The sequence below is a fragment of the Bos indicus x Bos taurus genome, chromosome 1, assembly GCF_003369695.1.
Source record: "Bos indicus x Bos taurus breed Angus x Brahman F1 hybrid chromosome 1, Bos_hybrid_MaternalHap_v2.0, whole genome shotgun sequence".
Lineage (NCBI taxonomy): Eukaryota > Metazoa > Chordata > Mammalia > Artiodactyla > Bovidae > Bos > Bos indicus x Bos taurus.
The window spans coordinates 149,022,407-149,036,606 of record NC_040076.1 but is presented as its reverse complement, the minus strand read 5'-3'; the positions used below and the strand labels follow the sequence as shown (position 1 = coordinate 149,036,606).

At 39.5% G+C, this 14,200-nt stretch overlaps 1 protein-coding gene across 3 annotated transcripts in view; it reads right to left on the bottom strand.

The window, feature by feature from the left end:
- The window catches only part of DYRK1A (dual specificity tyrosine phosphorylation regulated kinase 1A), a 143,610-nt gene that overhangs the window by 24,037 nt on the left and 105,373 nt on the right, over window positions 1-14,200 (bottom strand). For all 3 annotated transcript variants that reach the window (XM_027548898.1, XM_027548899.1, XM_027548900.1), the window contains 5 exons: window positions 12,250-12,438; window positions 8,862-9,009; window positions 4,652-4,938; window positions 1,954-2,100; window positions 75-215 (listed from right to left, as the gene is read on the bottom strand). In XM_027548898.1, coding sequence (XP_027404699.1) covers window positions 75-215; window positions 1,954-2,100; window positions 4,652-4,938; window positions 8,862-9,009; window positions 12,250-12,438 — 912 coding nt within the window. The remainder of the gene's footprint in view (window positions 1-74; window positions 216-1,953; window positions 2,101-4,651; window positions 4,939-8,861; window positions 9,010-12,249; window positions 12,439-14,200) is intronic.

Below are 14,200 nucleotides of genomic sequence, written 5' to 3'. Positions count from 1 at the left end.
TACAAAAATGCGTTATAAAGACAATTCAGTGAAAGAAGTAACAAAGGCTCAAAAATATTATTTCCCTATTTTACCCGTTTTCCGTCTTTGGTCTTCTTTAAGTTCCAAGTGCCATCTGGCAACTTCTCAAAGAACTTTCTTGCTTTTGGTGCTTGGTCAAGAATATGAGCAGGCGGAATACCCAGAACTTCCACTATTTTATTCATCTGATCTACCTGTATTAAAAACAAAAGCAAAAAAAAAAAACCCTATAATTTCTACTGTAAAACATCGTATATCTGCTCATCCATTCACAAATTAGAATAGAGAGAGTCTCTCCTGTGTGTCAGGCACTCCTGCGGGCAGTAAATACACAATAATGAAGGAAAGAGGTAACCCCCTACCTCCTGAAGCCCCACATTCCACAGAGGGGAGGGCACACGATTCAGCAAAGACATACACACATCTATGGGATGGCAGGTGGTCATGGATACAACGGAAAGTAAGGAATGACTGGAGGGGATCGCAAGTTTAAGCTTGGGAGAGTTAAAAAAAAAAAAATGAAAGGCTTAATAAAGTGTGGACCTAATAAAAAAGTATCTTTCTAAGGTGCAGATTCATTCCCTCAAACACCTGAGTGTCCACTGCATGCTAGAAATCATGTCCATGGAACAAGCAGTAAACAAAACAGACAAAAATCTCTGCCCGAAACTTTGTATTACAGAGGAAGAAATCATCCAGAAACAAACACATAGTAAGATCTACTGGGTACTGACTAAGGAAAGGGAGAAAACTAAAAGGACATGAGTGAGGGGGGCACCGCAACTTAAAGCTTAAAAGCTGCCGTGGAAGCTTCACAAGCAGGTGACATGAGAGCAAAGCCCCCTGGCACCAACGCGCGGGCCCTCTGGCCACCATCTCCCAGGGACCTGAGAGAGGTCTGCATGCTGGGGGGACTGGGCAGGAAGACGGACAGAGGGACAGGCGGAGAGAGGACGGGAGGCGGAGGGAGGGAGGGGTTTCCCAGCTACTCAAAGGGCTCTGGCTTCACCATGTGTGAGACGGCAGCCACTGAAGTTTCTCAGGCGATCTTAATGGTGTTTAAGTTCATGAAAAAGGTACTATTACCTTTATATTATTTATTATTCAAAGAAAAACAAATACACACCACAGCAATTACTGCCAAAGAGCAGCTCGCTGGCGAGAGTGAAATGAACTAGCAGAAGGAGGAGGGGACAGGTTTCTGACACTCCTTGATGACACTACTTGTCATGAAATTTCATCAGCCTTTCTTTTCTCGTGTATAAATGAACGGACTGATCATAATCTGCAATGGTTAAATTTTCTTTAAAAGGAAACAAACAAAAAAACCTCCACAAACAGTTTTAAAGACAAGGAAAGCCGTTCCTCCAACTGTACGGAGCTTAGACCCCCTGTCCCTCGCCCTCGCCTTCCCACCACTGCCTCTGACCTCCAAAGATCTTCTAAGAACACAGACTGAACACTTGTTGACTACAAGAATTACACTTCGCCTGCAGCTCCAAAATTCTAGAGTCCTAATTTACCCTAAATTATTCAGATCAAATATATCTATCAATCCCACTGGTAATCATTTATTAATACTTTAATTCCACGTCATACTCTCAAAATTTACAGTGTTTTTAGGATGGTTCCTCATTTCATCACTATTATCTTTTTCTGTTATTATACTTAAAATCTATAAAATTTATACCGAAAGACTTAACATTTTCTAATGTAATTTACTATTCCCCTTCACTGGTAGATTTAAAGATCTCACTTCCCATCTCATAATTCTAAACTCACCATTATATAATTGAAATAATTTTAAATGGATAAATTAAGTTTAAAAGACCAAACACTTGAATGATTTAGGTTGATAAACAGAAACGTTTTCCTAAAGAACAATTTCCAGGTTATACTGTAAGAGATTAAAAGCAAAAAGAAATCATGTACCTCATTGGCTCCACTGAACAGAGGCTCTCCAGTGTGCATTTCAACCAAAATACACCCGAGGGACCACATGTCAATAGCAAGGTCGTAAGGCATTCCCAGTAGCACCTCTGGAGACCGATAAAAGCGACTCTGAATATACTGGTATATCTGAAATATATTTCAATAACAGTTTCTGTTTAATTGTAGTCAATACTGTATGAAGAACACAAGTCTAACATGAACAGAAAAAACTGGGTTATCAGTAATGTTTACTGATTTCAACATTTGACTATGAATACTGTTTTAAAGAACTAAATGTTTCAAGGGAGTGGTAACTCTAAGACTCTGAAATGCAAAATGTGCATATACAAAAAATTCAAGCCCTTTATTTAGTTCAGTCCTAACAGGTACTCAAGATATATCCTAAAACAATAATGCCTTATTAGAAGAAAATATGATTGAGAACAACTTATTTCCCTATTAACTACTCTTCGCTGCTGTGGCTACCATTAATTTAACAGCTAAATTATATTTAAATTAACTTAAAGAATGAAATTTCTTCAGGTTAATTCAAAGCATTAAGAGTCAAACTCAGTACAATGTAATTGAAAATTCAGACATCTGTATTGTACTAGTCTCACAGATAAACCTAGAAACAGAGCCATGCAAAGATTCAACTGGGGGTCATTTCTGACTAATCGCTTCTTTACCCCATCCTCCTCCATCCATCATAAGACTTCTTAGAAAAAGAAAATCTTGAAATGGATTATTTGCAATGGAATAATCTGAGAATGTCTTCAGAGATCAATTCATCTTCACTTGTCCATTTAAAATTTATATCCAGAAATATCACAAAAGCAAAGACAGCTTTATATTAAAAGGGAGAAAACAAAACAACACCCTGCTAACTAGACTACCTAACTTAATACTCAAACCCGGCAGCCAGTGGCATGAAGATGCTTTCTCAGAAAGCTGCTGGGGCCCGCCCCAAACTCCAGCCGAACCTCGGAGAATCATCTCATGACCCCACAAGCAGGTCAACCCGACCTTAAGGCCTTTTCGAAGTGAAGAAAGTCTAACTGAAAGGGACCAGGAAGAAGAAGTACACTACCCAGTTTTTAGAAGCCAAGAGCACCCTGAAGCCCCAAAGACAAGCTACTGCTGAGACTCGTGTTTCCCAGCTTGTGAAAGAATCCTGCCACCCGCCTAACCAGCTGGCGATGTGCAGAGCAGGAGTGGGCTATCCGCAAGGCTGCACCCTGCTACCCCCTGACGCTGAGCCAGCAGGCCTGGAGGAGGCCCACTGCATGTCTGTTTTGGAAATGACTTCCCACGGGATTCTGACAGTCACATATTGGGTTGGCCAAAAATTTCGCTCGGGTTTTTCCAAGCATCTTATGGAAAAACCAGAACGACCTTTTGGCCAACCCAATAATTAAAAAGTCACTGAGCTAAAGGTATAGTTGTCTCCTGCTAATAGTGTTTGATATTAGCATAGAATATACGACTTGGTTCAAAAAGGAAAAAATTTTGCAAGCCTTAAAATCTATTCAAATGATTCAATATAGGCACATATTTTCCATTTATAATATACTCTCTTATTAACAACTACAAGCATCTCTTGATTTTCAGAGGCACTGAAACTGCAAACTTTGCTTCCTATTCCTTCCATTTTTAAAAATTACTTTAATGCAGCATTTGCTACCATAATTGGCAGGAAATAACAAAAGGACAATCCTGTTAACTGGTCATAAACCTTCATAATTAAATTAACCTAGTTTATTTAAAAGCTAGAATAAAGTTGGACAAGACAGAAAATGTCACTAATTTGGAAAAACAAGAAATGGAAACCCAATATGAAACACTAATATCTGAAAGTCAGTTATGTTTTTACCTTTAAAAAAAAAAAAAAAGAAAAAGAGATGCAATTTCAATATCTACAAGTAAATAGGAACATTTTAAATAAAGTATCAAATAGTGATCCTAGCTGGTTTCAAAAAGAGAACAACCTACAACTTTTGTTTCATATGCAAAACAGAGTAGTTTTCATAATGCTAGAAAGAAGAGAGGGAAACTTGCTTTCCCAAATCAACTAAACCTAAATCTACTTATTGCTATGGACATGTTTGCTTTTAGCACCCAAAAACAAAAAATTAGTTTGTTTACCACAAACTAATATGTCCACTGGGCTTCCCTCGTAGCTCAGTTGGTAAAGAATATGCCTGCAATGCAGGAGACCCAGGTTCAATCCCTGGGTTGGGAAGATCCCCTGGAGAAGAAAATGGCAACCCACTCCAGTATTCTTGCCTGGAGAATCCCAGGGACAGAGAAGCCTAGCAGGCTACAGTCCATGGGGTTGCAAGAGTCGGACACAACTTAGCAACTAAACCAAACCAATATGTCCATTAGCTTGGACACACGTCATAATTTATATCCATCCTGTTTTCTCAGGATGGATAGAAATTATATCCTTTTAGCACACACATAATTTAACATAAACTTTGAAAAACAAATACCTTCTAATTCAAAGTATTACTATCAATGTTTGCATTTAAAAAAGGATTTCCCAAAATAGGTATCAACACAGGTGATTCAAGATTTAAAGATAACAACCCTGTAATTACCTTCAAATTGTATACAGATTAGTAAGATTTCAATATCTACTTACGCTGTTTTACCTAATTCTAACTTTAAATCACAAGTTATGAAATATACTTACCCTCTGCCCCAACTGACAAGAACTGCCAAAGTCAACAATCTTGATTGCACTGCGTTTAGGGTTACAAAGAAGGATATTCTCCGGTTTTAGGTCACAGTGAATGATACTAAGTTCTGGAGTCGCAAGGAAAAGCAGTGCAGTGCACATCTGTTGTGCAAACTTTCGTGTTAGGTTCAAGGAGACACCTCGAAAATTGGTGTTCCTCAGCAAGTCGTAGAGGTTGTAGGACAGCATTTCAAAAACTAAACAGAGATGGTTTCGAAACATAAAGTGGCGTTTTAAATGCACTGTAAGAGAACAAAAAGTTTCATTTTAAATTATACATACCAAAAAAAAAAAGTGAGAATAACACATAGGTGAATTCTACAATACTCTATAAAATGTCAATGTCAAATGCAAGGTTTATCAAATTAAAATTAGGAGATAAGCATTCCGCAGTAAGCAGCACATTCTTTCAGCAGTTAAGAATATTGAAACTGGACATCTGCTGAATCCGCCAATAAGCAATGTAATGTAAGAAGTCCCACCAAAATGCCTAAGTCAGGTCTGAAAACACAAGCAGTAAACTTACACGCAGTACTGTGAATAATAATTTTATCCTCACATGTAAGAGAAAACACTTTTGACTTCCTGAGACCCCTACACCTCATGACTTATTCTAAGCTCCACCCGCTGGGATGTCCAGCCTGTGACAATGCTATACACGGCAGACCTCTCTGGGAAGGCTTTGATATACATATACACAACCTGCTCTGCTAAGCCTTACGATTTCACCAATAATTTTCTAAAACAATTGTCAAAGGAAGACATTTTTTTTTTTTTTAGGCAAATACAGCAAAGGCTTTGAAATCATGTTGTAAGGTACTAAGAGTTCATAATCAATGTATTTGATTACATTCATCAAACTGGTACATAGGATTCTTATCCAAGATTGAAGCTTTGGGGAAATTTCAAAATAAAGCTCCATCACAAGAAATTATGAGTAGGCTTAGGAATGGGGAAAGTATAGAATACATTACTTGGTATCACTACTGACCTTCTTTAAAGGCTTAATGGTCAATAAACCGCTTTGAAAAGTTGTGCTGTTAACTATTGGAGAAGGCAATGGCACCCCACTCCAGTACTCCTGCCTGGAAAATCCAATGGATGGAGGAGCCTGGTAGGCTGCAGTCCATGGAGTTGCTAAGAGTCGGACACGACTGAGCGACTTCACTTTCACTTTTCACTTTCACGCACTGGAGAAGGAAATGGCAACCCACTCCAGTGTTCTTGCCTGGAGAATCCCAGGGACGGGGGAGCCTGGTGGGCCGCCGTCTATGGGGTCACACAGAGTCGGACACGACTGAAGCGACTTAGCAGCGGCAGTAGCAGCAGCTGTTAAGTATTAACGCTAACTGCACACCAGAGGAAGTCACTGCCCTCCAGCAGCACAGCTCTCACATCTACCAAACTGAGCACCTGTAACTCAGCTGAGATGACATAAAACCACCATCTGTCAAGGCTACCTCCATCTTGGCCTTTGAGTATAACTTAAACAGAGGTTTCTCTACAGCTCTATCTGGAATAACCACGGCATTACTCAGTACCTAGGTCCTGAGAACAGGGATACCTGTGCTGTCCTGGTGGTAGACCTGAACTGCCTCCCTGAGAGCTCACCATTCTTGTTTTTAGATCATTCCTGACACAAATGATTGCAAGTCGGGATAACACAATATAACAACTACCACAGCTCTATAGGAGTCCACAGTACCACTCAATGCTCAGCCACTGTTACATAAGAATGTCTAATATCTGCTCTTAATTACTGAGTTCACAGGTTTAAAATGAAGAACACAGCTCCACGTGACATAAGATACCCCAGAGACATGGTCCAAGTAACAGTTTTGATCCAATTAAGCAGCGGCCACTAAAGGGATGCAAAAGGTAACTGATGTCAGAATTCAAATGTGACTATGAAAATCCCTCTAAGAAGCTATGATCAGAATATTCTTCTGATGGAAGATCAATCCACTCAATTCCACTGATTCATCATTCACTTACTGAATAAATGTGCTGAGCACTAAAGACATTGTCAAAGGAAGCTCAAATACAAATATGTATGTTCAGTTTTTGGGGAAAATGGAGGGTTGGCAGGATTTTGTTTTAGACCTAAACTGAATGCTTTTTTAACTAGACCATGGCTGGTAGCAAATAACCCAGATCCTGCAATCACTGAAGTCAGTTTATTAAGAACAAAAATAGTAATTATTATAAGTTAACCAAGTAGCTAATATTTTGTGTTTTCTTTCAATAAAGCAGAAATACATAATTATAGTGATGCTATCAACATTTTCTCTACTACTTAAGCAAAACTTCAAAATAAACACACAAGAGTGAGGAAGAAGAGGGGAGTTATGTTCAAAGACCGTAAGTCAAGCACCCTTAGAATGTCCTTCCCAGCATCCTATGCCCCTTGAACGGAAAAGCGCCCACCTTACGCTAAATACAATGAGAGTGAACAACAAACATGCAATGAATGTGAGAAGAAAGGATTTTAAACACAACGTTATTACTATGGGTTATATCAGATATCTACAAAGACAATAAGAAAGAAAAAAATAGTATAAGCTCATTTATTATGTCAATGGGGAGTGAAGGATGTTCCATAAATGAAATCTATCTGAATCATACACCTTTAAACATCAATTTTTTTGTTTCTATTATTTTGGGAGGACTAAAGAAACATAATGTTCTCTCTTTATTTCTTAAACAGGAGTCTGCTAATAAAACTTAACCTCGTGCTTATCAGGTAAAGCTAGCATTTCTGACGTGAGTTGCTGCTGCTGCTACTGCTGCTAAGTTGCTTCAGCAGTGTCCGGCTCTGTGCAACCCCACAGACAGCGGCCCACCAGGCTCCGCCACCCCTGGGATTCTCCAGGCAAGAATACTGGAGTGGGCTGCCATTTCCTTCTCCAATGTAGGAAAGTGAAAAGTGAAAGTGAAGTTGCTCAGTCGTGTCCGACTCTTCGTGACCCCATGGACTGCAGCCTACCAGGCTCCTCAGTCCATGGGATTTTCCAGGCAAGAGTACTGGAGTGGGGTGCCATTGCCTTCTCTGGATGTGAGTTGCTAATACACATCTGTTTTTTTTAAAGTCTGTAATTAATTGGTCCTAAAGTCTCTATTCATTGAAAGGACTGTTGCTGAAGCTAAAATGCTTTGGCCAACTGATACGAAGGGCCGACCCACTGGAAAACACCATGATGCTGGGAAAGACTGAAGGTAAAAGGAAAAGGAGGCGGCAGAAAATGATCAACTCAAAGGACATGAAATTGAGCAAACTCTGTGAGACAGTGGAGGACAGAGGAGCCTGGTGTGCTACAGTCCATGAGGTCACAGTCAGACAAGACTTAGCGACTGAACATGACTGGACAACAACAAAAGTCTCTATCTTAGAATGTATAATTAGAAGATGTTTCGCCCAGATATCAATTGGCCCTAGACTTCACGGCTGCTGCTAAGTCGCTTCAGTCGTGTCCGACTCTGTGTGACCCCAGAGAGGGCAGGACTTCACCAGTTTCATAATTCTTCTGTCTCCCCTTTCGGTACTCAAAAGAAACACCACAGGATAAGGAAACAAACATAAGCTCTGCAGTTAGATCAAAGCAGATTAAGATTCTCACTCCAAGAACCCTGGAAATGTTACTCTTTGTACAAACAACCTGTAATATACGGATTCTACTATTAATGCCTCTGTACAGGACTGAAAAGCGTAAGGAACACAGCAGGAGTTCAAGAAATGAGGCTACTATTTCTCAAGAAGAGCCTGACACCTTGGTTCAGACATTCCAAAAATGGTTCTATAACCATTAACAACATAATCGCTCACTTCTAATTTCTGAGCTGTACTAGAATGATTAAAGTTAACAGAAAGAGAACTCTCTGGATAAACAAGCATCATGAAAGCAAACCAATGATGCTTGCAAGTTGAAAAACAAAAGACGTGACTCTCATTTGTTTCTACACTACATACACCTGGAATGCACATTCCCAAAGATTAAAAGATTACTGGTGTATTAAGTACCATATATAAATTGATGCCCTTCCAACCAAAATAACGGAACTTTTTATTCACTCACTTTAAGATAAAGTTAGCATTCTTCATACAAGAATACGCATAGCTCAAACCGGCGGTCTGAGTCGGCACGCTGCGCCCTGTCTGCCTGCTTACCTATGTAGTATTTCATTTCAGTGTCATGTTTGTTCATGAGCTCAAGAAGTCGCACTTCTATCTGGGCTTGATTCAGAAAAGCCTTCTTGTTCTTTATTATTTTAATGGCAACCCATTCCTGTTCCACACGATCATATGCCTTTACAACCTAAAAAAGAAAAAAATAAATATTTCATTAATGAACAATTTAACAGCTTGCAGCTCACCTTAACTGTACATTTATCTAGCACTTCCTCTGCCCTTCCTGAGAGAGACCCTACTCATTTCCATTCAGTAGCACCTATTCACTACTTTGTTATCTTAAATCAATTTTTCAAATGGGTTTCTTTCACATCCTTACAGTATTTTTAAACATCCACAGAACAACTTTCTTAAAATTAGACTATTTTCCTCCTTCAGAAGTAAATTATGACTCTTGACACATACTTTGGTTTTTTTTTAACTTCTCACTAAATAGCATCGTTAAAACTATTCTTTTAATTAAAAAAAAAAAAAAAGCTGGCTTTAATTCCAAGCATATGTGTGAGATACTTAAAAGGTTTTAAGTTATCTGAAAAATGTAGATAACTTTCTAAATTTAAATTATATTCTCATAGATAAAAACTTAGACATATACCAGAAGAACTAGTTTATGCTTTAAAAGTGATAAATTACCAAGAAATAAGTTTAAAATGCCGTAATTAGGGGATTTTGAGTTTTAAAATGAGAATGAATGCTAAGGAAGCAGAATGGTCATGTGCAAATCACTATGCACATCTCTAGTTTAAAATTTTATTCATTTAAAACAAATTTCACACTCCTACAAATTTACACATAAATTATAAAATACATAGTTTAAAAACTGTATCTCTGCAAAGAGTTAATCTTATGTGTCTTTTAAATCAGAGGGACCCATGGAAACCTCTGACTGAGCGGGTCTGATATTCTTCTGTGTCACTGGCCGTGTAGACTGTCCCAGGAGCTGCAGTCTACTGCCCGGATCCCAATGGTCTCCAGGACAAAGGCCACTAACGGGGGCCCAACTATTCACTGACTTAGCAAATAGTTAGCCGGCTCAGTGCTAAAGCAATGTTTCCAACCCCGAATGACACATTCAGTAGGCTGTTTTCAAAAATACCAATGCTCAGAATCCAGTCACAGAGTCTGGTTTAATTGTTTGGAGCCCAGACACTGTCCTCCCTTCCCCCCGCCACCCCCTTGATCCCCGAAGCACCCTGAAGACTTCAACGTGCAACCAGGACTGCCGACCACTGCCTTAAGAAACGCAGCAGCCACTTCTCTGACGAGGATCTGGTAGAGAATTTAGTCTGACCCAGACAATACGGCAAACATGTCCTGACCCTGAACATACTCCAGCCTAGGAGAAAGGTATCAATCAGTCTGACCTGGTAAACTGGTTTGGATGTCAAAGAAGGCTATGTCGTCACAGGTTTGCTATGCTCATTTGATCTTAGGAAGCAAGAGTATGAGAAAATTAAAGTAAGGGGGAGGGAGAAGGTCACGGTGAGCTCAAAGACTGAGTACTGAAGGGAAACTAAGCTGAGTGAACAGGCAGCACGGCCACAGTTTTCACGGCGCACACCACAGAAGTCAGAGCAGCGTCCTGCAGAGAGGAACTGCCTGAACACCGGGGTAATTCTGAAGGTGGGGATGACAATCACTCTACCTAGGGTGTTCACAGCCTTACTTAAAAGGCAAGCCTCAGAAATGCCTTTCCTGAAACAGCTTGGGTAGAGAAAGCAGAAGTTGCTTCTGCCACAATGTTACAAGTGAAAGAAAGGGCGTCCCTGGTGGCTCAGAGGGTAAGGAATCCACCTACCAATGCAGGAGACTCAGGTTCAATCCCTGGGTTGGGAAGATCCTCTGGAGAAGGGAATGGCTACCCACTTGAGTATTCATGCCTGGAGAATCCCATGGACAGAGGAGCCTGGTGGGCTACAGTCCATGGGGTCACTTTCATAAAGTTAAAGTATTTATTTCATAAATACTTTCATAAAGAGGGACTCCCCCAGACACTGAGAATCCTGACTCAGGAGAAGAAGAGGTTACTCATCAAGGGGAAAGGCCCCAAACTACATATAATTACAGAAAGTCTCTGGAATTGTGGAAAGGGACAGACATGTTAGACACACAACACCAGGCCCGGCAGAGCCACACCAGAATTACAGACGTCTTCTAAGAACCTCAATCATATTTCCCTATAGGTCTAAGCTTGATCTGTCTGGGCCCAGAGCTGTGGCTGTTTTGCCCTAAGCATAATTAGACTAACACATGCTGAATTTTTCCTCACTGGTTGAAAAGAGGAATATTTTTGCTTTCCTGCAGAGCAGGAACAGATAACTAAGAGTATACAGGTTCCATAGTTTAAAAAACAAAAACAATCTCCAAAAAAAAAAAAAAATCACCAAAAAGCCACAAGAATTCTTTGCACTGCACACTAACAACTGACTCACTGCGCAAAAGCTACAAGGCCAAGGAGACGGGGACTGACAGTGAACCAAACCTCAAACAAAACAGCTCTGTGACTTGATGGCATGGGGTGAGAGAAGGCAGGGAGACTTACAGATGGAAACAGCCAGGAGCCTCACAGCCAGATACAAACTTTTTAACAGGGCAAGGAGGGAGGGCTGGCAGCTCTGAGTCTGGGCACAGGTGAGGCAAGAGGCTAACACAGTTAAAGTCTGCGCTTCGTCCTGGGCAAGTGAGAGACGAGAGCCACAGGTGGAGAGAAGAGGCCAGGGACAAAGAGAAACACTAGGCCCACTGGAGTGCTCCCTTCACTCTTCCGGGCGGAAGCTGCCTGAAGGATCCCCCCCATCGGAATGATGCCCATCACAGTACTAGCAACACTGATGCCACGAGGACTTAACAGGAGACCCTCTGTCCACTCAGAGAGGCCTGACGGAGTTGTAGGAGGAGCTGAGGACAAGCTCGGGGCCCAGCCCTGGGCGTCCAAGTCTCCAAGGTGAGAGGACACCTACGGAGGCAGCTGAAAATGGTCATTTGTTGCCCCCTTTTGAGGAGGAATATCAGGCAGGAAGGTAATTATCTCCAGCATACATCATGAAGAACCATCCAGAGACTAAAAGCCCAATGAAAGAGGCAATACTATCTGTTAGTGATTCAAATCTATCACTTAGTAAAATAACTACTTGGTAGCTATAGCAACTCTGTGAAACAAACAAACAAAAGTCTAATGGAGTTTTTATAGCTGATGCAGCTGATAATAGTTTTACTAACTTTAGAGAACTATAATAACCCAAATACTTACATATCCATTCTTTATATCTATTTACAAATATTAGGAGAGTTCTACTGAGAAAAGGCTATAATAACATGACTCACTGAGAAGTTCTCATTTATAAAATTCAGCAACTTGTTAGACTACCTGTCCAAAGGAACCTTTGCCTATTAAGGAGTCAATTTCGTAACGATCCATCCACTTTTCTCCGTTTTTTACAATATAATCATAGTTATCATCATCATAACCATCGTTGTAAACCTTCCGCTCCTTCTTATGACTAGAATCGTCTCCCTGGCCCTGTTGGTGTCTCCGCTTCTTTTTTGCATAGTAAACCTGTAATGAGAGAATCTAGTGTTAACTGTGTAATTAAAAATCATGAGGCATGGCGTGGCACCATATATATACATATATATCAAGAGTACATATGAGACAAATCTGCCGTCAGTAAGAAACTGATGAATTTTTATTCTATGGAACAAAAAAAAAAAATAAATTTCTATAGTTGCTATCTGAATTACAGAGTAACACTAATATACATCAAATGAAAAACATCTATAGAAAAATTCACTTTAGAATTATACTGTTCATACGTTTTATAAAGAGGAGATATTAAGTGAGTAGGCCACAGTCTCCCATTCAAGAAAAGCAACAGGACCTGATTTACATTTATTTTTTAAACTAAGGTATAATTTACATTCAGTGAGCTAGTATAGATCTTAAGAGTGTATAATATAAGGAACTTTGGGAAAACGTATATGCTGATATAAACAACAAATGCTAACTGCACCCCCTTCTAGTCAATCCCAATTTTATATTTGATCCTAAAGCAAAAGATTTCAGAAATGAAAGGTGAAATGTACATGAACTGATATTTTACTAATATGGGAAGGGCCTCTGTGACAGGCCCGGCTTTGAGCTTATGACAACAAATTAACGAACACCAGTCAGGCCCCCTCCCCCCACACTAAAGGTCATAGAAGTTGTGGTTGATCACAGACTAAGTTATTTTCCTTGTATCTGTTTTTCTTATAAAACAGTTTCTAAGACTAGTAAAAAATAACAGGTGGACTAGGCAATAGTTCTAGTAGTTGGTAATTAATGAGGCAATAGTTCAAGTAATTGGTAACTAACTTTGAGGAAATGATAAATTACACTGTATAAAGCAACGTTAGAAAAACTAGTTTACCAGGTAACAGTTAAAAACAAGCTTCAACAAAGCTACTTAACAGTATTAGTTTATCAGATTATTTTCAGATGACCAAAAACTAGTTTGAAACATCTTTTAGAACATATAAATTGTAAACAAAATCCAACTTAGAAATGTTCCTCATTGAGTTCACTTCAATTTTATCTTGCCACATTGCCACAATAATACTGGCGTTAAACAGCACCAAACTGCTAAGAAATTTATACACACATAAGAACATCTTTTTAAATGGCTCTCAAACTGGCAGAAGATAAGTCTTTAATGTGAAAGTATGTAGGGCCCCATTGGAAGAGGAAAGAGAGCACAGGCGTGACCACCCATCTCCAGAAAAGCTCATTTAATTCACTACACAGCTAGAGTTGATGTTAGGAGTAAATAACAACCAAGCCAAAGGGCTAAAACACCAGAAAAATAATTTCTCAAAGTGAAGAGTCAAGTTGGAAGATGAGTAATTCACAGTGCTATGTTTTTTATCCTACTTAATCCCACCAAAAAGGCTTTCAGGTATCTTACAGTGAAAGGATACAGATTAAAAAAGAACACACATTAAAAAGAAAATTTTAAACCACACAGATATAGGTTTTATCAGATAAACTAGGCCAAACGCCTGTTAACTGAGCATTAAACACATATCAGAGCTTCCTGACATCTCTGGCAAAAGCAGAAACAGATACATAAAAATTGAAGCAAAATTCTGTAACATTTTCATGCTTTTACATTATCACTATTCCCTCCCTTTCCTCTGAAGTTTTGGAGAAGGGGTATTATAGAAATTATAACTCAGCATGTATTAAATACAGCTTTGAAAAAGAAGGGAAGTTACTCACAATTATCTTTTTACAGTTCTTGTTTATATAGCATCTTTCTTTTACACAATTATGATGCTTT